General features: G+C 36.7%; 1 protein-coding gene across 2 annotated transcripts in view; it reads right to left on the reverse strand.

The window, feature by feature from the left end:
* The window catches only part of WDR41 (WD repeat domain 41), a 47,569-nt gene that overhangs the window by 13,970 nt on the left and 8,702 nt on the right, over positions 1-24,897 (reverse strand). For both annotated transcript variants that reach the window (XR_016038267.1, XM_055436853.2), the window contains exons 3-8: positions 14,878-14,926; positions 13,566-13,697; positions 10,984-11,046; positions 10,102-10,213; positions 5,401-5,463; positions 7-117 (exon numbers count right to left, since the gene is read on the reverse strand). Coding sequence is in view for 1 of the 2 variants with exons in the window: in XM_055436853.2 (XP_055292828.1) it covers positions 7-117; positions 5,401-5,463; positions 10,102-10,213; positions 10,984-11,046; positions 13,566-13,697; positions 14,878-14,926 (530 nt within the window). In the remaining variant the exon portion in view is untranslated. The remainder of the gene's footprint in view (positions 1-6; positions 118-5,400; positions 5,464-10,101; positions 10,214-10,983; positions 11,047-13,565; positions 13,698-14,877; positions 14,927-24,897) is intronic.

A 24,897-nucleotide genomic window follows, 5' to 3' on the forward strand; every position in this document is an offset into this window, starting at 1 on the left:
GCTTACCATTGACATTAACCAGTGAAAGAATATTATCTTGGTGATCAAGGAGGCGTTTAACTTCAAGAATATCCCATCCTAGTGATCCCTCTGTGGCTGCTACCAACCTGAAAATTACTAAATGAAAAGACCGATATAATTTTATTAAAATGGTCAAAGAAGATAAAGTTCCATTTCTGGTAAAAAAACTAATATTTCACTAAGTGACAAATACCTAAAATACTGAAAAAACCCATCTCCAAAGACAGTCTTGTTCATACTACTTTCTTTCTTTAAAAGCCTTGAGATGTTTGCAATGATCTACTAAAATCCCAAGTGTGACCTCAGAACTCTGTTCCTTTATTAAAACTCTTCTAAACCTCCACCAACCATTAAGTCCCACCCTACCTAAGCCTTCAGTGCATGACCAGCTCTCCCACCTTATTCTCTCCTTAGCCAGCACTGGTCCGGATCCCTGAATCACCCCTAACCATTAGCTTTCTCTCCTCATGCCAGGCCAGTAAGTACTGCTGCAAAATAAGCTATAAATTTGTGCTTAACCTCAAATTGGTGAAGACTTCAGCAGTTTTTATTTATTTACTTTTCTTGATATCTAAGCTTACACCATTAAATTACAAATTCTGAGAGGATATGCCTTATAATTTTTGTGTGTTATACAGTTCTTTTGGGCTACAGTGTTGCTTTACTCAACTGAGTTTAACAGTTTTATATAAACTTGTATTAATCCTAACATTAATCAGTATAGAAAACTCAAAATCAAATCAACTGGAAAGATTCAATAAACAAACATTTACTGGACACTTATTATGATGCTCCAGGAACTTAGATATTATATGTGACTAGGTTCCAGTTACTGCCCTGAAATACTCATCGAGAGTGGGAGAGAGACTTATAAACAAGCTCAGAATCAATATAGTCAGTGCTATAACAGGCCCCAGCACCAAGTGCTGGGGCTGCTCACAGCTTAGAAAAACTGGGATCTCAGAGGTCATATTCCTCCCAAGTGATGGCTTATTACTAAGTTTCTCTTCTTTCTCACACTTCTCTCTGGAAAACAGGTCACACACATTTCCTTCTATGTCTCTGGGCACATTTTACCAAATGACAAACCTCTGCAAAGGTTATTTAATACTGACAGCCATTCACATTGCAACTGTGGTTGTCAGATGAAGCTCTTAGAAACCGCAGTTGTCTATCAGAAAGGGGACTCTTTCTGATACCTAACAAAGTAGAGTGAAAATTCTCCTTTAGTTGGAATACTACCAAACGATGCTGAGATTGAGATTACAGAATAACAAGCAAGGTACTGTACAGTTTAATCCAACTAACAGGGAGAACAAACTGAAATACTGACCAAAAAACTACAAAGTACTAAAGATAATGTGAAACTGTTAAGTTCATAAACACAGTCTCTATAGTCAAGTATTCTCAAGGGTTACATATGTAATAACTTCAAGGAAATAAACACGAATTAGAAGATAAAAGAAAAACAACAGTCAATTCTAAAAAAGGGTTAACAGGAAAACCTTGAACTTTTGAACCAGGGTAAGTACTCAGTGATGATAGTCCTGCCCAAGCTAATAAAAGCCTCAAAGTAACTACAGTAAGTGCACACGGATATTTTATTTCCTGTTGAGAAGATTCTCATTAGAAAAAGAGAAAGGTATGCAATACTAAAAACCAAGGACAGGGGCACAAGCTTGTCAGAAATAGAGAAGATAGTACATTTAGAGGAATAAAACTTCATTTTTCATAAGGAAAATGGCACTACATATTTAAGAAAAAGTTAAAGTGAAAGTCACTCAGTGGTGTCCAACTCTTTGCAACCCCATGGACTATAGCCTGCCAGGATCCTCTGTCCATGGCCAGAATACTGGAGTGGGTAGGCGTTCCCTTTTTCAGGGGATCTTCCCAACCCAGGGATAGAACCCAAGTCTCCCACATTGCAGGAGAAGTCCTTAGCGTCTGAACCACCAGGGAAGCCCTATTTTGAGGCTAAGTAAAATGGAAACCCTCATTTTTAAGAATATTTCTATTTTTTATAAATTATTTTGAATAAAACCAACTTTAATTTCTTCCCTTTTTTAGATGATATTCTAATTTCTGTTGCGGCATCAGTGTTACCCTCATTACTATTTCAATGAGTTCACTAATTCATTAGATAAAAATCTCTTTATCTATTAGGAGAAAGATGAAGAAGAAAGTTTCAGTCACCAAGGCACTAATATTCTGAAGGAGCGGGGCAAAGAGAGACCAAAAAGCAAACATAAGTTTTCAGAGTAGTAAGTTAAATGATAGACATGAGATTATGAGAATACACAGGTAAAACCTCTGGGAGGGGAGGTATAAGGTAAGCAAGGCTTCATCCTTGAAAGAAGAAATGCTAGAGCTGTGCTCTTAAAGAGTAAGTAGTAATGAGCCAGATTAAAAAGGACAACAAATTATGTGGTCAAGTCCAATATGGGTGACAAGAGAAAGTAAGGCACAGAGGTGAGAACCACCTCGGGCTGGGGGATTCCAGGAAATGTGGATTAGCCAGCAGTGACGCAAGCCTCAGTGGAAGCAGGGGGAGACGGTCAAGTCCAATACAGGTGACAAGAGAAAGGACGGCACAGAGGTGAGAACCAGCTCGGGCTGGGGGCTCAGGGAAGTGAGGATTAGCCAGCAGTGAGACAAGAGTCAAAGGAAGCAGGGGGAGACGGTCAAGTCCAATACAGGTGACAAGGGAAAGGACGGTGGTGAGAACCACCTTAGGCTGGGAGCTCCGGGAAATGCAAATTAGCCAGCAGTGAGACAAGACTCAAGGGAAGCAGGGGGAGATCATGGAAGGCATGATTTAATATGCTGAAAGGCCTGGACTTCATCATGTAGGCATGATTACATTCATCCCTAGGGCAAAGATTTCATTCATCTGGAGCAAAAATGAGAAAAAAAATAAGGCCACAGAGGTGTTTTTTTTTTTTTAAATAAATCTAAATGTATTCAATTTAAAGCCCTATACTTTTTTCCTGAGGTCATGTTCTTCATATTTTGTTGTTAAAAAGTTATTTTTACAAAATGAGGGTGGTAAATGGTAGCTTATTTTGTTTCCAGTTTGGGGTTTTCAATGTTTTTCATTGAAAAAATAGTTTAGAAGCACTAAAACAGAGAAGAGAATGGCCATACCTAACCAGGCAACCAAGCAGGCTATATCATGGTGAATTACTTTTACTGGCATCCAAATTTTGATATGGATTCAAACAGTCACAATATTTGTGCAACAATTTGCAAGTATCTTAAATATATGCAAACAATCACATAAGTGAGAAATGTAAGGGCTTCCCTGATGGCTCAGCAGGTAGGGAATCCACCTGCACTGCAGGAGACACAGGAGGTGCAGGTTCGATCTCCGGGTCAGGAAATCCCCTGAAAAGGGAAGTGGCAACCTGCTCCAGTATTCTTGCCTGGAGAGCCCTGATGGACCATGGACGGAGGAGCCTGGCGGGCTATAGTCCAGGGGGGTTGCAAAGTGTCGGACACGACTAAGCATGCAGGCACGCTGAATAGGCATATACTTAAAGAGATTTTATTTTACTTGCTACTAACTCTATCATGGGGTGATTATATTTGGACACTCTGGGCATGCATGTTCAATCATGTCTGACTCTTTTGTGACCCTCCTCTGTCTATGGGGTTCTCTGGGCAGGTATACTGGAATGGATTGTCATTTTCTTCTATAGGGGATCTTTCTGACCCAGGGATCCAGCCTGGGCCTCCTGCATGTCATGCATTGGTAGGTGGATTCTTTACCACTGAGCCACTGGGGAAGCCCTTTGGACACTCCACATTACATACATTTAGACATCTTACTAATCCTTCATCATTATCTGAATACAATAATCTTTTGTAAATATTTATACTTTCAATGTGTTCTCCAGACAACGGCAATGGCTAAAATATAGTTTGAGCATTGTTAAGTACACATTCAAAAAAATAAAGTAGAGGAATGAAAGTAAGTCAGGAGACTATCGCAACAGACCAACCAGGCAAAAGAGGAGCTGAGTGCCTGAACAGAGCAACACTAGTGTGATGGGAAGAAGTGGACCAAAGTATTCGGAGCAGCCGCCCTCGAAGAACTGCCCCAGACCAGCCCCTCAGCGCTCCCAGTACATGCCAGAAGGCAGACGCTCAGGCCCCGCTCCAGAACTAGCGAACTAGAAACTCCGGGAGTGAGGCCCAGGATTTTGTGTTCTTAACAAGTCCCTCAGGTCATCCCCATGCACACTACATTCTGAGAACCACTGAGAGGAAAACCAGCAAAACACAAGCAACTCATTAGCAACAAGAGTAAAAAAGCAGGGAAAAGCAAGGCATCTCTCCAGCACAATAAAGAACATGGGAAAACTGAATTTCTGCAAGGAAGAAAAGAAAAAAAACTTAAACACTAAATTTTATCTTTAGAAGCTGCTTTATGAAAAGAAAGCATTGGATCTAAAAAATTACTTCTCAGACATGGCTACACGGGGAAAGTTCAGTTGAAGAAAGAAAAATCTGACTGCAAAGCAGCAGAGCCTGCAGACAGCAGCTTACAATTGGTAAACCATTAGCTCATTTCTCACTGGCATTTGCAAACATGCCAGCTGAGGATCACAGTAAATCTCGAGACTGGCCTCTAGAAGTAGCAGCACAAGTAATATCAAATGCCCTCTGGGCTTCATTAGATAAATTCTTCAAGAAAAAAGCAGGTTTTAGAAAGCAACTCCATCAATTCTCAGCACACACTTTTTATCCATAAGGTAATGGGCATAGTAGGTTTGGTGTTTTTTAAACTGCAGACTCCTGGCAGTATATGAGTGAGTCAACAGTGAGAGACTGGCCTTCAAACGGCGTGTTTCTAATCCATTAGTACACTGACAACAGTCCTCTCGTTCTCCCTCTGCCGTCCCACTGCTCTGAGGGGAATGCTGTAAGCTCCACCCTCCAAGAAAATGGGTCCCACTCTGCTTTCCACAGCTCCTGTCTTACTGAACTCCCATAATAACCCTCTTCTAAACCCAGCTCGTTTTTGCTTTTCAGAATGTTGGTGGTGTTTTCTATAGCTAAAGTTTTTGCTGAGTGAGTGAGTGTGGGTCATCAACAGGGAGGACTGTGGGATATAAATGGCCCTCTCCAGCATCAGAGGAGTGGGGTTACCTTGCCCACTTGCCTATGCTAGCAAGTACCAAGTGTGGTACAAGAACCAACCTAACATCTTGAAATGTCTCAGGTTCCATATCACTTCAATAATTCCAGGAGGTCAAGACTGGGGCAGGGAAAGATGTCCTTTAAATAAAAAGCCGAATTAGTCTTTCCGAAATGTTTACACAAGGCTAGTTTAAAATTTATAAAAGAAGAAATGAAGGGGGAGAAAGTCATACTCACTCAGTTCTTTGCCAACTGCTGCCACAACACAGTTCTTAGGTATTTCAATCAAAGCACTTATCCCTTCAAAAACATATAAAAGTTAAATTATTTTCTTAATAGATTAGATCAAAAACACTTTCAGATTTGTATTAGTCATTTCTTCAAAGGGGATGGTAACATTAAGCTCACATAATTCGCTACATCACACTTGCATGTGAAAATGACTTTGTGAAGTCAGTAAGATCTCTCAAAGGCTTTATTGATTTATTAAGGGTAGAAAATGGTCTTTGAATATTTGTACTATTGTGGCAAACTTATTTACCAGGAACCCCTTAAGATAATCATCATTGCCATTTACAAGATGGCTAGCTCAAATGGAATACAAAATTGGCATTTTTCCTCAATGTAAATTTAAGAAGCCTGGGTGAACTCCCTGGCAGCAAATAAATGAGCCAACAGTCAACAGCTAAGAAAGTGGCCTTCAAATAGTATGTTTATAATCAATCAGTACCTTTACAAAATTCCTTGTATTACTATAATAATTAGATTCAACATTTCATCACATTTCACTTATTAAGCATACAGTGCTAAGTACATTTTTTTAAAGCTGAATCATGAAATGATTTTAGGATAACCACAACTTCTGTAAGATATGTAATAATTATCACTTTTGACAGCAAAAATTAAAGAATTCATGTGTTAGATTTAGAATTACCATATGTGTTGGCACAAAATTTGCTTATTAAAGTTAACTTTTCCCTTATAAAATATATGTAATTTTTATATAGTAATTCATAACACATATGTTAATTGGGAAACTATTCTCATCTGCTTTACCTTCCCACTTGGGGAATATTTCTGGCCAACATCTTTCCTCCACATAGGTTTTATCAGTATATTTTATATTTTTCCATGGTCAAGGACAGGGCGTTGATGGTAGAGGAGGAGAAATGGGAGCAGTAGTGTACAGGATAAAGAAGTAGAAGAGAGAGGAGAGCAGGGGAAGGGAGAACAGCAGAGAATTCCAGATGCAGAAAACAGCTTGTGAAAAAAACGCTATTTATGAAATAAAATTACTGTAAACTCAATAATCCAGAAGTAGCAACTTAATACACAGAACCACAGACCATATTGTTGGAAAGGGCATGGATGTCCTGTTTTCTAGTCCAAAGCTCCTTCCATTTTATCATACTAAGATTATTTTTGCTTATTTCCAAATACATAATAACTGTCCCTAAAAGCCCTGCTGCTGCTGCTAAGTCGCTTCAGTCGTGTCCGACTCTGTGCGACCCCATAGACGGCAGCCCACCAGGCTCCCCTGTCCCTGGGATTCTCCAGGCAAGAACACTGGAGTGGGTTGCCATTTCCTTCTCCAATGTGTGAAAGTGAAAAGTGAAAGTGAAGTCGCTCAGTCATGTCCGACTCATAGCGATCCCATGGACTGCAGTCTACCAGGCTCCTCCGTCCATGGGATTTTCTAGGCAAGAGTACTGGAGTGGCTTGCCATTGCCTTCTCCGCCTAAAAGCCCTACCAGTCCATAAATCAAGCAAAGCTTAGTGAAAGGAGTTTCATAAAATAAGGATCTAATAGTACTGCTAACTATTTGGCATCTGGTAATTTGGAAAATCCAAATCACGAAAAGCTCACCAATGACAATTTGCTGCTGCTGCTGCTAAGTCGCGTCAGTCGTGTACAACTCTGTGCAACCCCATAGACGGCAGCCCACCAGGCTCCCCCATCCCTGGGATTCTCCAGGCAAGAACACTGGAGTGGGCTGCCATTTCCTTCTTCAAAGCATGAAAGTGAAAAGTGAAAATGAAGTCGCTCAGTCATGTCCAACTCTTAGCAACCCATGGACTATAACCTACCAGGCTCCTCCATCCAAGGGATTCTCCAGGCAAGAGTACTGGAGTAGGTTGCCATTGGTCTTTTAAAAGCTTTCTAACTGATTTTCTCAAAGGTTTACTGCTCTCTCTTACTGATAAACAGGGAAATACTGTGACTTCTTAAAGTACAGTTCAGTTCAGTTCAGTCGCTCAGTTGTGTCCGACTCTGCAACCCCATGAATCACAGCATGCCAGGCCTCCCTGTCCATCACCAACTCCCGGAAGTACAGTACTCAAAGCTAATTTGCAAAGGGAAGGGGAACTGCAATAACAGGTGATTATTTCCATTAACATGCAAAAAGTCCTTTTTAGCCCTGATTTCAGTAATTTACAACATGTGTACGTGCATACTAAGTTACTTCATTCGTGTCTGGCTCTTTGCAACCCTACGGACTGTAGCCTGCCTGTCCCTTCTGTCCATGGGATTCTCCAGGCAAGAATACTGGAGTGGGTTGCCATGCCCTCCTCCAGGGGATCCTCCTGACCCAGGGATTGACCCTACACTCATATGTCTCCTGCACTGGCAGGCAAGTTCTTTACCACTACAAACAAGATTACTAGTGATCAAGTGGTGAACTGAGAAGTTAAACTATAAATCCTAGTAAGGGAGGGATTTAGTTTTATTAAGACATTATATTATTTTTCTAGTATTTTATAATATCCATGTGGAGATAAGCTAGTTCCAATAAAGAAGTGTAAATTAAACTCACAGGGCTCCTACTACTCTAAGACAACAATAATATGCTTTAATAACACAGGCATACCTTGGAGATATTTTGGGTTTGGTTCCTGACCACCGAAATAAAGCAATTATCACAGTAAAGCAAGTCACACAAATTTTTAATTTCCCAGTGCATATAATAGTAGTGAAAAAGCTGGTTTAAAACTCAACATTCAAAAAACTAAGATCATGGCATCCGGTCCCATCACTTCATGGCAAATAGATGGGGAAACAATGGAAACAGTGAAGACTATTTTCTTGGGCTGCAAAATCTCTGCAGATGGTGACTGCAGCCATGAAATTAAAAGAGGCTTGCTCCTTGTTAGAAAAGCTGTGACCAACCTAGATAGCATATTAAAAAGCAGATACATTACTTTTCTGACAAAGATCACCTAGTCAAAACTATGGTTTTTCCAGTAGTCATGTATGGATGTGAGAGTTGGAATATAAAGAAGGCTTAGCACCAAAGAACTGATGCTTTTGAACTATGGTGCTGGAGAAGACTCTTGAGAGTCCCTTGGACAGCAAGGAGATCAAACCAGTCCATCCTAAAGGAAATCACTCCTGAATATTCATTGGAAGGACAGATGCTAGAGCTGAAACTCCAATACTTTGGCCACCTGATGTGAAGAACTGACTCACTGGAAACGACCCTGATGCTGTGAAAGATTGAAGGCAGGAGGAAAAGGGGATGACAGAGGATGAGATGGTTGGATGGCATCACTAACTCAATGGACATGAGTCTGAGCAGGCTCCAGAAGTTGGTGATGAACAGGGAAGCCTAGCATGCTGCAGTGCCTGGGATCGCAAAGAGTCGGACATGACTGAGTGACTGAACTGAACTGATAAGAGTTGTTAACATTATACTGTCATCTATTAAATGTACAATAGTATTATGTCTAAAAGACAATGTATGTACCTTAATTGTAAAACACTTTATTGCTAAAAAAAATATTAACCATTAGCTGAGCCTTCAGGCAGTCATTCTTTTTGCTGTTGGAGGGTGTGAAATATTTCAAGAATTATCACAATGTGACAGAAACACAAAGTGAGCAAATGCTGCTGGAAAAATGGTGCCAAAAGACCTGCATGATGCAGAATTGCCACAAACAATTTGTAAAATACGCATCATCTGCAAAGCCAAATAAAGCAAAGTGCGATAAAACAAGGTATGCCTTTATTCTTTCTAGGATGACCATGGGTTCATTACTTTTAGAAACAAAAATAGTTAATAGTGTCACATGATTTTAAGGTTGCTGCTGCTGCTAAGTCACTTCAGTCGTGTCCAACTCTGTGTGACCCCACAGACGGCAGCCGACCAGGCTCCGCCATCCCTGGGATTCTCCAGGCAAGAACACTGGAGTGGGTTGCCATTTCCTTCTCCAATGTGTGAAAGTGAAGTCGCTCAGTCGTGTCCGACTAGTAGTGATCCCATGGACTACAGCACACCAGGCTCCTCTGTCCATGCGATTTTCTAGGCAAGAGTACTGGAGTGGTTTGCCATTGCCTTCTCCAGATTTTAAGGTTACTGTCATTTAAATTTACTCATTTACACTTAAATATTTTTATTCTGAATAAATTTTTATTCTTTAAGTTCTTTGATACCGATGTAAGTCAAAACTGATTTTTTTTTTTCTGAGAAAACAGAATTCTGTTTTTACATTTACACATGAATGAAATTTCCTTAGTAAAACCAACTGTAAAATGAGGGCATCCTTAGGACTCTATGCAAAGTCTGATGACCCTACAAATGAAGAAAATACTTTTGTAAAGTCATAAAGATCTGCTTCCAGGTGTCAACAGGCTCATCAAACTCAGTTTAGGACATGGTCCAGGAACATATAAGAAAAGGCTTTTCTTGTTCACTTTTGAGAAATTCTGTTAGAAGGGGTGAAGAAGCCAAAACAGGGGGAATCTTTTCCTTCCAATATGAAATGGAAACATATTTCACACAACCCTTCACCTGAATTGGAAAATATGGCTACATCTTATATTCAGAATTAAAAAGAAAAGCTCCTATATTACTGTTGTATTCATGGAAAGTCTCTTTGAAGATTCACTGTGCCTTTTAGTGTCTATCATGGTTCACAAGTACCTTGATTTGTTTTTACCTGTATCAGAAAGGTGACTCGTCTTACACAGAAGATCTAATTTTCGGTTCCACACACACAGATCATTCCCACCAGAGAGCCAAACATCTAGTCTCTGAAGAACAGCTAAACACTGTAAAATTCATGCAAAATATTTATCAGTTTAGAAATTCAAGCATTCAGTGGTTTTAAAATATGTCCACAAGTTGATACCCTTTCCCTTCAAGAGATCAGTAATCTTCAAGGTAAATGAGGAAACACTATTTCATTTTACTAGTATCTTTCCCCAAGCCCGCTGAAATTACTGAAAAACAGTAGCACTTTCTGAGAACATCTAAGGTAATTTCTTCTATAGGAATGAAAGTAGCCAAGTCTTATCCAAGTTTGTGTCTCCAACGTGTAGCAGAGATTCTATCAATAATAAGCCCCAATTAGTATGTTTATAAAATGAACCTAAGAATAGCCACCAATTAGCCACAAAAGATTTTGTTCTGGAAATAAGTAACTACTACTAAATTATGATTTTACAGAAAACAGTGAGGCACAAATAGCTCCATGTTTCAAGTTTAAAGCTAAAACAAAGAACAACAAAAAAAGACTACCTACTGCCATATCACTTGGAAAGTAGAATTACCTAGAATCACCTACTAGAAACATACTAGGGACTACCTTTTTCCTTATCTTACTATAGAGATTCACCTCTTGCTCTAATTTAAAATTCAAACATTCTAGCATTTAATATACATACTCCCCAAAATCTAGTCTTAGAAGAATCAAATAGCTGTAAGTATGTGTAGAAGAAATAATTTTTAAAACCTACAAAGATAATTTCATCTAAATCATTAGATAACTTTTTCTGAAATAAAAAGATTATTACCATAAACTATCTGATTAAGATTTTACCTTTACAGTAGACTGGAAGCATGACACTTTCCGAACTTGTCTACCAGTATCACAATCCCATTCCTAAATTTATGTTAAGAAATAATTTCTAAGCAGAATTTCAAAAAATTATAATTTTTCTAATAATTAAATTACAACTATTACACATTTATGTAGAAAATATATAAAGCATAAAGTATTTTGTGTTTATAATACTACAAAAATCAACTTAGCATAGCAAGCTTATAATCTAAAATAAGTTTGATATAAACTTTACTATAAAACCATCTGAAAATACCAACAGAATGAATGGTCCAAATATCAAATCTTTATAAGCATTAAATATTGCAAGTATAAAAAATTTAACTTTTACTCTCCAAATCAGTCTACCATAATCTAATAAACACTGAACATAAAATATTCATACTAAAAACTATCACATCCATTAATTAACATTAACTGAAAGCTCCCTCAACATGCCTGGCATGATTTTACTAGTTATCTTAATTCAAAGGAGACAGTAACCAAATACCCATATCCATATTTAAAATAATTTCAAGACCTCTCATAAAAGGTCCAAGACTAGTCTGACTTAAGGAGCATAACGATTTTCAAATTTTTCATACCATTTCCTATGGTAAGATATACATTTTATATGAGAACATACTTATGTATAAATGTATATACACACACATATATAGACTCATAAGATTATAATTTGACAAAAAAAATCTGCCCTCAGCATTTAATTAATGAAGTTAATTAACAGCAAATACCCAAGCATGGTAAATTTAAAATTCATTTGAATAAACGGAACTACTAACAAAGCAACCTGAAATTACTTTTAAAAAGAAAAGTCATTCAGCAAAGGAAATTATACTAGCATTCACCGTTACAGTTTATACTGATATTGTCCCAGCTACCCATGTCTGTACTGTAATAGGAATTTTAACAATTACCTCTAAATAGTATTCTAGTACTTTAGGAGCAGTCTAACAAAAAGAATTTTATATTCTATTTTTGCAGAGATTATACTGATACTGAAAACAAACAAAAAAGAACTTTAGTCCATAAAATAACATGTGTCTCAACAGAATAATTGTAGTAAAGCTACTGTGGCCTAAACATACTAAGCGCATTTTATGCCCCTGATTATGCAACACTGTAATCACCACAATATATCAGGTTATCTCCACCGAAATCCTTTCATGAATTTCTACCACCTATTGGCAATCTGTCTAAAAATCACTTCAGCTGACAAGTTCATTTAAAGTGTGTCATAAAGTATGTCTTAGTTCTTCAACAGAAGTCGAAGAAACACCTATACCTTTGGGCTTACTCCAAAACTCGACTTCACTAACACCTGAAGTTATTTAAATAGAATTTTCAAATAAGCACAGACTTTCTAAAGCTAATCTATGACACTTAAAAAAAAAAGCAATGAAAGATTAGCTTTCTATAGCACTCAGCTATAGCCTTCACAGATTAAATTCCTCATACAAATATAAAAAGGCTAAGTTTGTTTAAGAATAATATTTTATGAAAGCAGTATCACATAGTGATTCAGAGCGCTGACTCTGCAGTCAGACTACTGCCTCTGGCCCTATACAGGCTGCATGAACTTAACCTCTCTGTCCCTCTCTTTTCTCACTTATAAATGAAAATAATAAAAATACTTACTATAAGTGTTAAATGGGTTAATAAATGCAAAACAGAACAATGCCTGGCACATACATGCAATTTATTAAACTTTACTATGGCTGTTACACCTTAAATTTTAAACTAAAAGTATAAGGAGGGAAGGTAATTTACATTTTTTAATTGTTTTAAAATACTAAATATATAAAACACTGAGCACATGGTAATTCACTTTTCTGCCAGACTTGGATTGTCAGAAGGTTCTTATGGGTTGGGACCATTAAGTTTCTTTTGTTGTACAATGAGCATATAAGAAAATGTGAATTATTCTCCAGTTCAACTCATCTTTGTTTCTCTAAATAGAAAAGCAAACTGAGATGATAAATATTCTTAAGCCTACATTCTTCCATTTCCTCCATCTTTTGTAATTTTATATAAAGCTGGGAAGAACAGTTTTAGTGATGGAGTTTCCATCTAACAATAAGCCTTAACTTGCTGCTGCTGCTGCTGCTGCTAAGTCACTTCAGTCGTGTCCGACTCTGTGTGACCCCACAGACAGAAGCCCGCCAGGCTCCCCTGTCCCTGGGATTCTCCAGGCAAGAACCCTGGAATGGGTTGCCATTTCCTTCTCCAGTGTGTGAAAGTGAAAAGTGAAAGTGAAGTCGCTCAGTCGTGTCCGACCCTTAGCGACCCCACGGACTGCAGCCTACCAGGCTCCTCCGTCCATGGGATTTTCTAGGCAAGAGTACTGGAGTGGCTTGCCATTGCCTTAACTTGCTACTTCCAATCTAATTCTTTTCAGACATCTAATACTTTCAAGAAGCATCTTATGAAGGCTAAAACAAAACCATTTTTGCTAAATTATGAATGTACAGACAGGCCTCAAGAGGATAAAGACTAATAATGTATGTACTGGTCCATTGGATCACCACAGCTATTTCACTTGGTTCTAGATTTAAGGATATAATAACTGTTCTATCAGCAGAGGCTGTCAAGATCAGTTGATTTTTTTCTTCACAAGTTTCCAAACAAGGCAATGTAATAATAGCTGTTATCTTTTGAGTGTGTCCATTGAGTTCCAGAAGTTTTTCTCCTGTCTGAAATATCAATAAAAATGTTAATAGTACTATATATTTTATAACTTAATCTTAAATGACAATATTAAGCAAAACCACCAGGTAGAAAATACATACATTCCATCTGAAATTACTTAAATTTTATAACTTAAGGAATAGACTCTAAACAGATGCTAAAAGAGTAGGCTTAAATAATTTTAATTATTTTCTAATAGAAAATAGCAGATTGTTATAGGAAACTTTAAGGAATACTCTTTCCATTTGGTTTTAAGATTATAATTGTGTAAACTAAGTATAAAATATCAGTAACTTAGCAGGGAAAATATAGGGAGTCTTCATTATCCAAATATTTATTATCTCCATTTTAACATTGAAGAAGAAAATAAAAGTCAGAATAACAGTAAAAACTGGATGTAGATATCCAATAACATATCAACCACTCATAAAGTCAGTATTGACTCCATTTCTATTTAGCATCAACAGCTATTCCCATCCATCCAATGTCTTCATCCATCAGTCTCTCACTGACTTCCCAAGTAGTAAATACAAAAAGGCAAAGAAAATGTAACATAAATTTCAAATCTCTCCAAGGTTACAGGATTTCATGATGTATGTGATGAATGTAATGTTAAACTGTGTCCATCACAGGCAAAGCCATTGAAAGATGAGGATTTGATGGAGTCAGAATAGGTAACAATCCAAACAAGGGTGAGAAGATAAATGCTTCAAAAGAGAATACTTTGAGAATCCAAGGATTAGGAAGAGAGGACCTAGAGAAATTTGGTAAAGCCTTTTATTACATTACTTTTAAAGTGAAACATGGGAAGATATTATGCTGTCAAACAATTTAGAAAAATTCAGAAAAAACTGTCAATTTGGAAAAAATTGTCTCTCACAAAAATCAACACCTGATTCATTTTCAGAATCAGTACATAGCTGCTAACTTAATTTTGCTTAATTAAAATTAAGACATTTATTTCCATAATTTAGCATTTGTTTCTCAGGAAAAATCTTAAATAAAAAACTCTATTATGAAACATTAGTCCTCATTGTAAATGGATTCATCCTAAGCATCCTTTTCAAACATTAATTCGGCTCAGTCTACTGATATGCAGGCTTATCTCCAGGTAATGTTTCTGAATGCATACTCAACTATAGAGTCATGTCTGTGTTACATAATCCATATAGAATCAATACACACCTGGGCATTCCACACAACTACAGTTCCATCATCACCAGCAGATGCAAATCTGGTTAGAGAAAAAAGGTCAAGAAAAACAAAAAATCACTGATGACATTTCAGTGCTAAAATTACTAAGACTAATCAGACTTTCAAGACTTCCCTGATGGTCCAGGAAATAAGATTCCTCACTCCCAATGCAGGGGGCCTGGGTTAAATCCCCCACATGCCACAACGAACGCCTGATGCAGTCAAATAAATGAGAATAAAATTTTTAAAGAAGAATTATCAGACTTTATTAATAGCATTCTGACTTACTAATATCAATGCACATTAAGTTCTTTAAGCCAACTTAATAAATCTTTATAGAATACTTTCTAATTTTTGTGTCAGGTACTGCAAATCCAAAGATGAATAAGACCATTCAGAGAGTTATAATGAATAAACTGCTAGACTAAGAATAAGGGAGATCTATAAATGATCTTTAAAGTCCTTCCTTTAAAATTATATGATTAAACCCTGAAGTGACACAAAACCAAGCTGAGGAAAAGCTACAGTGACAGCCAGTGATATTCCAGTAGTAGACCAAAGGAATCATGTCCTTAGATTCCTTATTTTCTAGGTAAAGGTATTTAGATATTTTAAGTCTACTATATTTAAAGCCAGTATCTCTCCTTTGTTCCTCTCAGTTCTGTGGTCTTTCCACATAAATATCCCATCTCCCTTTTGTGTCCTTTGGTTTGGAAAGTTTGGTTTCTGTTTTGTTTTTTTTTTAATGAATATTCTTGAAAAAGGTAAGTTTGCTTCTTGGCATAAAAAAATAATTGTAATGAACTAAATTACAGCTTTTCTCTACTTTTTACCATCCATCCATCCAACAACCATCTATATTTTGTAGTGTAGAAGATAACCATGATATAAACACTATCAAGAAAAATAATTTGTACAGGATTATTCATCACAATGGCTGAATTATAATAAAATCAAGATAGCATTGTCCTCAAGCAGTGTCCCAACACAGTTGTATACAGCAGTCACATTGTAACCACGTCAACTAATTTGTTAATAATGTACTACACAAGTGTGTAAATAACTCATCGTGAATCAAAATCGATTCAAAGTTTGTTCTCCTAATATCACTTTTTATTCACTTGAATTCAAGGTTTGTTTTTCTGAATGGGAGAGAAGGAAGTGGTATTATTGAGAGCCAGCTATGGACTGCATCTGGTTATGGTTAATAACCATTAATAAGTGGTACTCCATGAGCAGCTATGGTGTTTAGAAAATGTGTACTTCCATGCAAGATTGTTAGCGCGTTTTCACAAAAATCTGGGCATGCCTTAAACACCTTCATTAAAGTAAACATTGTGAGCTTGTGTGTGCCATTGGGAGAAAAGTGGAGAACTGATACTTGAGGACACAAACACTGTTAATACTTTGGCCCTGAGAGTCTCTGTTCTATTGAATTTTACCCTATAGAGATCCATATAATCTCCCTACTTCAGCCATATAACACTTTCCTTAACACTCCAAACTGAGCTTCAAGTTCAAATTTCTCATGCTCAGTTTCAAAGCCTCATACATAGCTACTGTCCTCACTGGTTCTGACAATTCCCATACTCAGCACCTGCTGCAGAATCTTTTGATTACATCTTCTACTGCAGGAGCTAAGAGATTATCCAGGAGATGGGAAATTGGCCTAATAGAGTCTGACAGAGTCCATTAGTAATTTCTAATAAAGAACTACTTTTTAACAGAAAGGACCTTTTAAAATGTCTTAGTTAACTAGCTAGAAATCATACAAATAATTATTTTTAAATCCATACATAACATTTATTCTGTTTTCAAAATGAAATATATAAAAGATATGAAGATTAAAAAGAAAACAATTTTATATTTAAAAACAATTCTTATGCTTAATTACACAGACTGAATCAGAATACTAAGCAATGCCTTAAATATCAAAAATGCTGCTGGGTGTCAATCTTTAATAGCTTATGTTTCTAGGGCTATTGATTTCTTTTTACTTGTACCATGATGATGGGGAAGGCAGAACTCAAGGTCTTACGATTTCTTTGGTATAAAATATCAATTTCTATTGATTCTTGAAACTCTTATAATTGCTTTTCTCCCTTTTAGAAGAATACAGGTTTAAAATATACTTTTTTCTAGCCCTGATTTTTAACTTCTCATTATTGCTTTATCATGTCTGAATCTCATGACTTCACAATGAGAGATGATTGAACGGTTGAGAGTTAAGAAATGAGATACAGAGCATTTCATCTCAAACTTTAATTCAGTGGTGAACAAAAGTTAAATCTAAACAATGCGCAATCTAAACAATGCTCAATAGTAATGCATGAATCCACAGCCCATTTTTTTCTTTTTATTGTTCAGAGGTCAATTATCTAGTTTGTGTATTATTCAGGTTTTTCAATTCTATTGCCTTTTCTTTTTCTTTTTTTTTGCTGTTCCAGTATTTATTATTACCTGCTCTAAAGAGGAAACATGAAGCTTTAAAATGCAAACCAGTTTGACTTTGCTACATACTAGTACCAGCCATAAAATAACTAATAAAGGGATGGAAGATCATTCACAAATGACAATTATCCATTCTCTTAGAGTGGATAACTGAAAACTAGCAGCACTGTATCAGCTTATCTTAAATCAGTTTATCCTCATCAGTCAAGCAAACACTGTAGCCATCTCCAAATGAGAAATGAAAATTCAATCTAAGAATCCCGAACAGTAAGATACACTGTAACTATGAAAAGAAGTAAGGAACAATAAAAGAAGTAATTAAATGCCAATAATGTTTAATATAGTCAATGGAAGAAAAAATAGGGGCTATACTGCCATACAATAATATATGAAAAATTTTTTGAACACTCTAAATTAATAGAACCCAAAGATTCAAGTCTAAAGTTAAGATTTTAAGAGAAATCCTTCTGTAATGATACACATAAAATAGCAAGATTTCATATCATGTGTTAGGGAAATGCCAAAATCAATTATATGTGGTTCTTATTTCAAGATCTTAAAACTCAGTGATTGTTTAGAAATGTACTAAAGAAATATAAGACATCAACTGTAAGACATGCTATTATTTTATGTACTATTAAGGAAAAATGCTGTTAGTTATAAATGAAAGACACCAATTATATGATGTATTCAAATTTTAGAGATATTACAGTACCGAAAATAGGCTTTTTAGAATCAATGAAATTTAGTAATTATCATATTTATTTATCTTTCCAATATGGCACTTTCCAGTCCAACACATTTCTGATTACCTCTAGCAGGTTTAAAGGACTAAAGAAATAGTCCTTGTTTCTTGGCATGAAAAAAGGGCTGTGATGAATTAAATTATAGCTTTTCCCTACTTTTTACCATCCATTCACTACATGGCAAAAAACAATCATCTGTATTTTGTAGAGTAGAAGATAGCCATGATACAAACACTATCGAGAAAAATAATTTGAAAAATAATTGAAAAAATAATTTGAAATAATTTGAAAACATCGCTCATTATTAGAGAAATGCAAATCAAAGCCACAATGAGATATCACCTCACACCAGTCAGAATGGCCACCATCAAAAAGTCTACAAACAATAAACGTTGGAGAGGGTGTGGAGAAAAGGGGACACTCTTGCACTGTTGGTGGGAATGTAAACTGATAGAGACACTATGGAAGACGGTATGGAGATTCTTTAAAAAACTAGGAATAAAACACCATATGACCCAGCAATCGCACTCCTAGGCATATACCCTGAGGAAACCAAAATTTAAAAAGACACACGTATCCCACAGTTCACTGCAGCACTGTTTACAATAGCTAGAACATGGAAGCAACCTAGATGTCCATCAACAGATGAATGGATAAAGAAGTTGTGGTACATATACACAATGAAAAATTACTCAGCCATAAAAAGGAACGCATTTGAGTCAGTTCTAATGAGGTTAGATTACACAGAGTGAAGTAAGTCAGAAAGAAAAAGACAAATATCATATTCTAATGCATATATATGTTCAGATGGTAAAGCATCTGCCTGTAGTGTGGGAGACCCAGGTTCAATCCCCAGGTCAGGAAGATCCCCTGGAGAAGGAAATGGTAACCCACTCCAGTACTCTTGCTTGGAAAATTCCATGGACGGTAGCTACAGTCCATGGGGTCACAAAGAGTCAGACACAACTGAGCAACTTCACTTTCACTTATGGAATCTAGAAAAATGGTATTTTTCTAGATTTTCATATATGGTATGAATTTTCCCTAAATATTTACAGAGAAGTAATGGAGAAACAGACCTAGAGAATAGACTTACGGACATGGAGAGAGGGAAGGAGAGGGTGAGATGTATGGAAAGAGTAGCATGGAAACTGACATTACCATATGTAAAATAGACAGCCAATGGGAATGTGCTGTATGGCTCAGGAAACTCAAACAGGGGCTCTGCATCAACCTAGAGGGGTGGAGGGGGGAGGGAGGTGGGAGGGAGGCTCAAGAGGGAGGGGATATATGTATACCTATGGTTGATTCATGTTGAGGTTTGACAGAGAACAAAATTCTGTGAAGCAATTATCCATCAATTAAAAAATAAATAAAACCTTTCTAAAAGGCAAAAAAAAAATAATTTGTACAGTGGCTGACTTATAACAAAAGTCACAGTGGCTGACTTATAATAAAATCAAGACAGCACTGTTCTCAAGAAGTGTGAATAAGCAAACATTTAAGTGTAAAAAGGGCTCTGTAAAATAGATTCATAAATAGTATTAATGTAACCTCACTTTTTCCTTTTATTATGATTAAAATACTAACATACTACCACAACAAAAACAGAAGTTCAAAATATGTAAAGCCCAGTTCACCACATACCAAAATAAATTTATTTTCCTGTCTCATTCTTATGTATAACCTTCAAGTTTTTTCAACTTATTAACAATACCAAGTCTTTAAAAATAACTCAATGAGACTATAAAATTAAATGACTAAGCAAAAACAATACACTTGAAAAAAAGTTTAAAAACATGAAGTGTGATTTCTGAAGCCCTATAGCAGAACTTTTAGAATGTCCCATCCTCTCTTCTCATTATGAGAATTAAATTTATTGTGAAAGTCAATGATTTACTTATTCTAGAAATATTTAGTAAGATTTAACTATACATTAAGCATTAATTTTATATATTTATATGCTTGATCCTGAGAGTAAAGATCAATGAGCTAAGTTCCTGCCCTTGAAGGGCTCACAGTCTGCAGTATGATGGAATGCTACAGGGTCCAAATTGTTAGTCCACTGAGAATTCTGTTAAGCTTATTTCAATTTATCAGAATCAGTTCCTGTAAACACCTTCCTTTGGATAGCTCAGCAAAAGTACTCTCATTCTTGCCAACTGTGGGTTGAAAGTACAGCAAAGGTTCACAAAGATTTGTATCAAATAAAGTATTTCTGCAAGTAATTCCTAAGGCCATCACTTAAGTGCTTATTTAACAGTTCTTATTCAGGAAATTTATTTTAATTAAATCAAAGGTGCTACAGATTCAAATATAACCTTAAAGGACATTAAAAAAAAAATAACCCATAAACCTAAACTTTCTTGTATTCAATATTTATATAACCATAAAGCCCTGGAAAAATAAAAATAAAAATTATTATGGCAATGCAGAAGTCCCTTTTCACCGAATCCACAAGTACTTTCTAACCATAATGCAATTAAAATAGTATGTAGTTTTTATAATAAAGTTGAAAAATGCTAATACAATATCAGAAACCAGACAAAAATAAAAAAATTTTCATTTAAAATAAATTTTTACTTACCTTGATGCTAGAATTACTTGAAGAAGAAGTTTGTAGACAGAAACTTGTAAGAGAAGCTGAAGGAAACTTCAAAGCATTTTCAGGAACCATAGATACTGATGTTGTTGACTCTTTCATGATCTACTCTAGCATCAAAAAATTTTTCCCTTGACTAACACACAGAGTCGGACATGACTGAGCAACTAAGCACAAGCACATGTATTTAATTAACACAATTCTAATATAAATGTCTCACAAATAGAATAAAGATGGAAAAATCTTTAGTTCCTACAGTTATTTGCAAAGGTAAAATCTTTGATAAGCTTTCACCTCACCCAAATCACAAAGTTAAACTACATGAAGTTTATAAGTATTAGAATACAAAAAAATCTGTGTGACTTAAATTGGTGAGAAACTACATCACTCTGAGCTCAAATACCTGTGAAGGAACTTCTGCTGCTGCTGCTAAGTCTCTTCGGTCGTGTCCGACTCTGTGCGACTCCATAGACGGCAGCCCACCAGGCTCCCCTGGCCCTGGGGTTCTCCAGGCAAGAACACTGGAGTGAGATGCCAGTTCCTTCTCCAATGCATGAAAGTGAAAATTGAAAGTGAAGTTGCTCAGTCATGTTCGACTCCTTGCGACCCCATGGACTGTAGCCTACCAGGCTCCTCCGTCCATGGGATTTTCCAGGCAAGAGTACTGGAGTGGGTTGCCATTGCCTTCTCAGAACAAACTACTAGAGAAATATCCTTGGCCTCTCTGTCCCACTGAGTAATAAATAAGTTTAAAGAATTCATTGAGTATGCTCAGATCAGACCCTTCTGGGTTCTCTGAGATTTGTCTGTTCATAGTGAGGGAACAAGAACGGCATGGCAACCCACTCCAGTATTCTTGCCTGAAGAATCCCATGGATAGAGGAGCCTGGAGGGCTACAGTCACACGACTGAGCTACTAAGCACAGCACAGCAAGGGAACATTCTGCTCTTACTCTTGAGGTAAACTTAACATCTGAGTGGGAAGATTGTGAATGTCCAGCTGTACCAGCAATTCAGTGAATAACTCTACATAACTCAGGGTGAAAATTAGGAAACACACTGTGGTGGTATACCAAAGCTACATCTGTTAATCCAGCTTTTTGCTAGCTGGATTGCTAACTAGTAATCCAGCTATTAAGCTGATGGGTTCATGTCTATGTGTGTGAACCCTACTTCTAATAATACCCAAGAAAAAATATACTGAAACAAAAACACCTTTTAAGTTGGAGGTTTTATCCCTCTATATCAAATATATATAGTTTTAAACTGTTCATTATGAAGAATTTAAATACATATAAAAGTGAGAACAGTATAACAAAAATCTCCAAGTACTCATCACGTCTTCAACAATTATCAACTTATGATCAATATTGTTTCATCTGTACCACAGTCAATACCCACCCCCCTGCAGATTATTGTGATGCAAATCCCAGTCACCGTATTTCATCAATAAATACTTCAATATATATTTATATCACAAATAAGTTAACATTTAATTCCTTAACGTCACCACAATGTAATCAAATTTGCCTTACAATGTTTTTGAAGTATAAGATCTAGTGAAAAGTGAAAGTTGGACACTCAGTCGTGTCCAACTCTTTGCAACCCCATGGACAATACAGTCCATGAATAAAGTTCATATACTGCAACCCATTGATATATCTCTAAAGTCTCTCTTATTTTATTGATTCTTTCTTCATATATTTTTTTTCTTGTAATTAAGCATTTGTCTTCAGAGTTCTCACAGTCTGGATTTTGTTGGCTACCCTATTGTGTTGTCATTTGATATGTATCTGTGTCCCTTGTGTTTCTAGTAAACTGAGACATCTGGAGACTTGATCATATTTAAATTTGACTATTTGGTAAGAATACTTCATAAGGAGTTTATATACCCCAACAGGAAATACAATTTCTGGCAATCTTGCGTGTATGTGTGTGTGTTGTGTGTGTGTTTGTGATGTTAACAGCTATCAATAAGCATTACCTAAATTTGTTATTCTATTAGAGATGGCAAAATAATAGTCCAATTCTATGATTCTTCCTAGCTTGAATCCTTCTATAAAGAAAATGTCCTCTCATCAAACATTACTGATCTCAACATAAGAGTTTGTACAGAAAAGCAGTATAGATCTTGACTTGCAGATATCCCTTCAAGACAGGACTAGCTGCCCAGTTATGAGGAATGCGGTCAATCTGCCTCCAGCTGTTGACTTCAGAGTGCATTTCAGCTTTGAAGCTGAAGTTAAACTGTCTCTTTGGAGAAGGAAATGGCAACCCACTCCAGTATTCTTACCTGGAGAATCCCATGGAAAGAGGAGCCTGGCAGGCCATGGTCCATGGGGTTGCAGAGAGTCGGAGAGTCGGACACAACTGAAGCGACTAAGCACGCATGCAAACTATCTCAGCTGGCCCCCAGTCCCTGGGACATAAGCAAGGTGGTGGAAGCCAGGGCGTATTTCTGGATGACCCTCAGCCAATGTCCAAGCAATGCAGGTTAAACAGTCCTAGCTATTTCCCTACAGCAGGACTACCTAAAGAGCATTCTTTCCTCCAGAGTTCCATACTGGGCTTACAGAGACTTGGTCAAATCTGCATCACAGTTTGAGATGGCTCCCCTAGTCCAATCCTGCTTCTTCCCTTTCCTTTCGTATTTCTAACAATCCTTTTTCATGCTTAACTCCATTTTATTGTCTACTTCCCAGGGAACTGAGGTATTCAGTTCAGTTCAGTTCAGTCGCTCAGTCGTGTCCGACTCTCCGCGACCCCATGAATCACAGCACGCCAGGCCTCCCTATCCATCACCAACTCCTGGAGTTCACTCAAACTCATGTCCATCGAGTCGGTGATGCCATCCAGCCATCTCATTCTCTGTCGTCTCCGTCTCCTCCCGCCCCCAACCTTTCCCAGCATCAGAGTCTTTTCCAGTGAGTCAACTCGTCGCATGAGGTGGCCAAAGTATTGTAGTTTCAGCTTTAGCATCAGTCCTTAGGAGGATCTAAATGGTCTTGACCACTGATTTCTATTCTCTAAATGTTATTCTTAGTTTTAGAAAGAAACTAAGAATATCTTTAGAAAGATATTCTTAGCTTGAGAATAATTTCTTAAAGATGTAACATATTGTTCACTGTTAGTGAATTATCAAACTGTACTGTTTGTTTAGATCCCTGTGAATGTACAGCCTCACAGTCATCCTAGGGGTGCACTCTGTCTCCAGCCTGCATTTCATGGGTCATCTGATTCTTTTCCAGTCATGATCACCATCCTACATAACCTTGTCTGTTTCCTAGAGAAGCAAGGGATGGTCAAATGAGCAACAGAGAAAACTATTCTTAAAATGTGTTATGAACTCAGTTTAGTTTAATGTGTCAAATGCTAGAGTATTACATGCAATTTTAGCACAGTCCATTTTTTGGAAGACTCTTGCTGAGGCTTAGCCTTCTTTAGTGATCTCCCAATCAATATGACCCTCACTTCATGTTCAAAAAATACTAAAGAAGAAAAGAAAAGGCAGCTGTCTGTTAGGTTATACAGGATTTATTTGGTATCTTCAAAAACCAATCTGAGAAAATTTTCCACTCACTGGTTTTAGCTGAGCCACCGAGAAAACAAGAAAATCCTTCTGCAAAATTCTCAATAAAATGATATTATCTAAAGACCTGAAGCGTGAAACCTGGATTACAACAGTTGACCAAAAATCTAGAATGTGATGTCCATAAAAACTAAATAAAAATATATAAGGAATAATGATATAATATTTAAAAACTGGAAGGGTATTTCTATAATTTGACAATGCATAAATAATGTACATATGTAACAGTAAAGCTATATCTGAACTATCTAAACTATTAAATTAAGAATGAAAACATCACACTCTTCTGTTTATAACAGTTACATCATTTGCATATTTTTTACGTATTTCTTACCAACAATGACTCTTTCAGGTTTTTTAAAGTACACTCCAGAATTAAATTTTTTCAAACAAAAGAGATCAAAAGTTCTTCAGGTCTGCAACTGAGTGAAAAACTTCATACCTAATTATATGCAAATTCTGACACAGTCATCACTTGAAGACAAAGAATTAAATGTGGTTCATATAGTAATATGTTCACCTGATTGCAAAAGCCAAAAAAGTTGGCCTTCTTTTTAAGTCTATTCTAGACATTTAGATTCACTGTGGTATGCAATAAACATGACCACCAATCTCCCTCCTAT

The sequence above is a fragment of the Moschus berezovskii genome, chromosome 9 (genome assembly GCF_049115385.1).
Source record: "Moschus berezovskii isolate FMDL1 chromosome 9, NW_MosBer_1.0, whole genome shotgun sequence".
Taxonomy (NCBI): Eukaryota; Metazoa; Chordata; class Mammalia; order Artiodactyla; family Moschidae; genus Moschus; species Moschus berezovskii.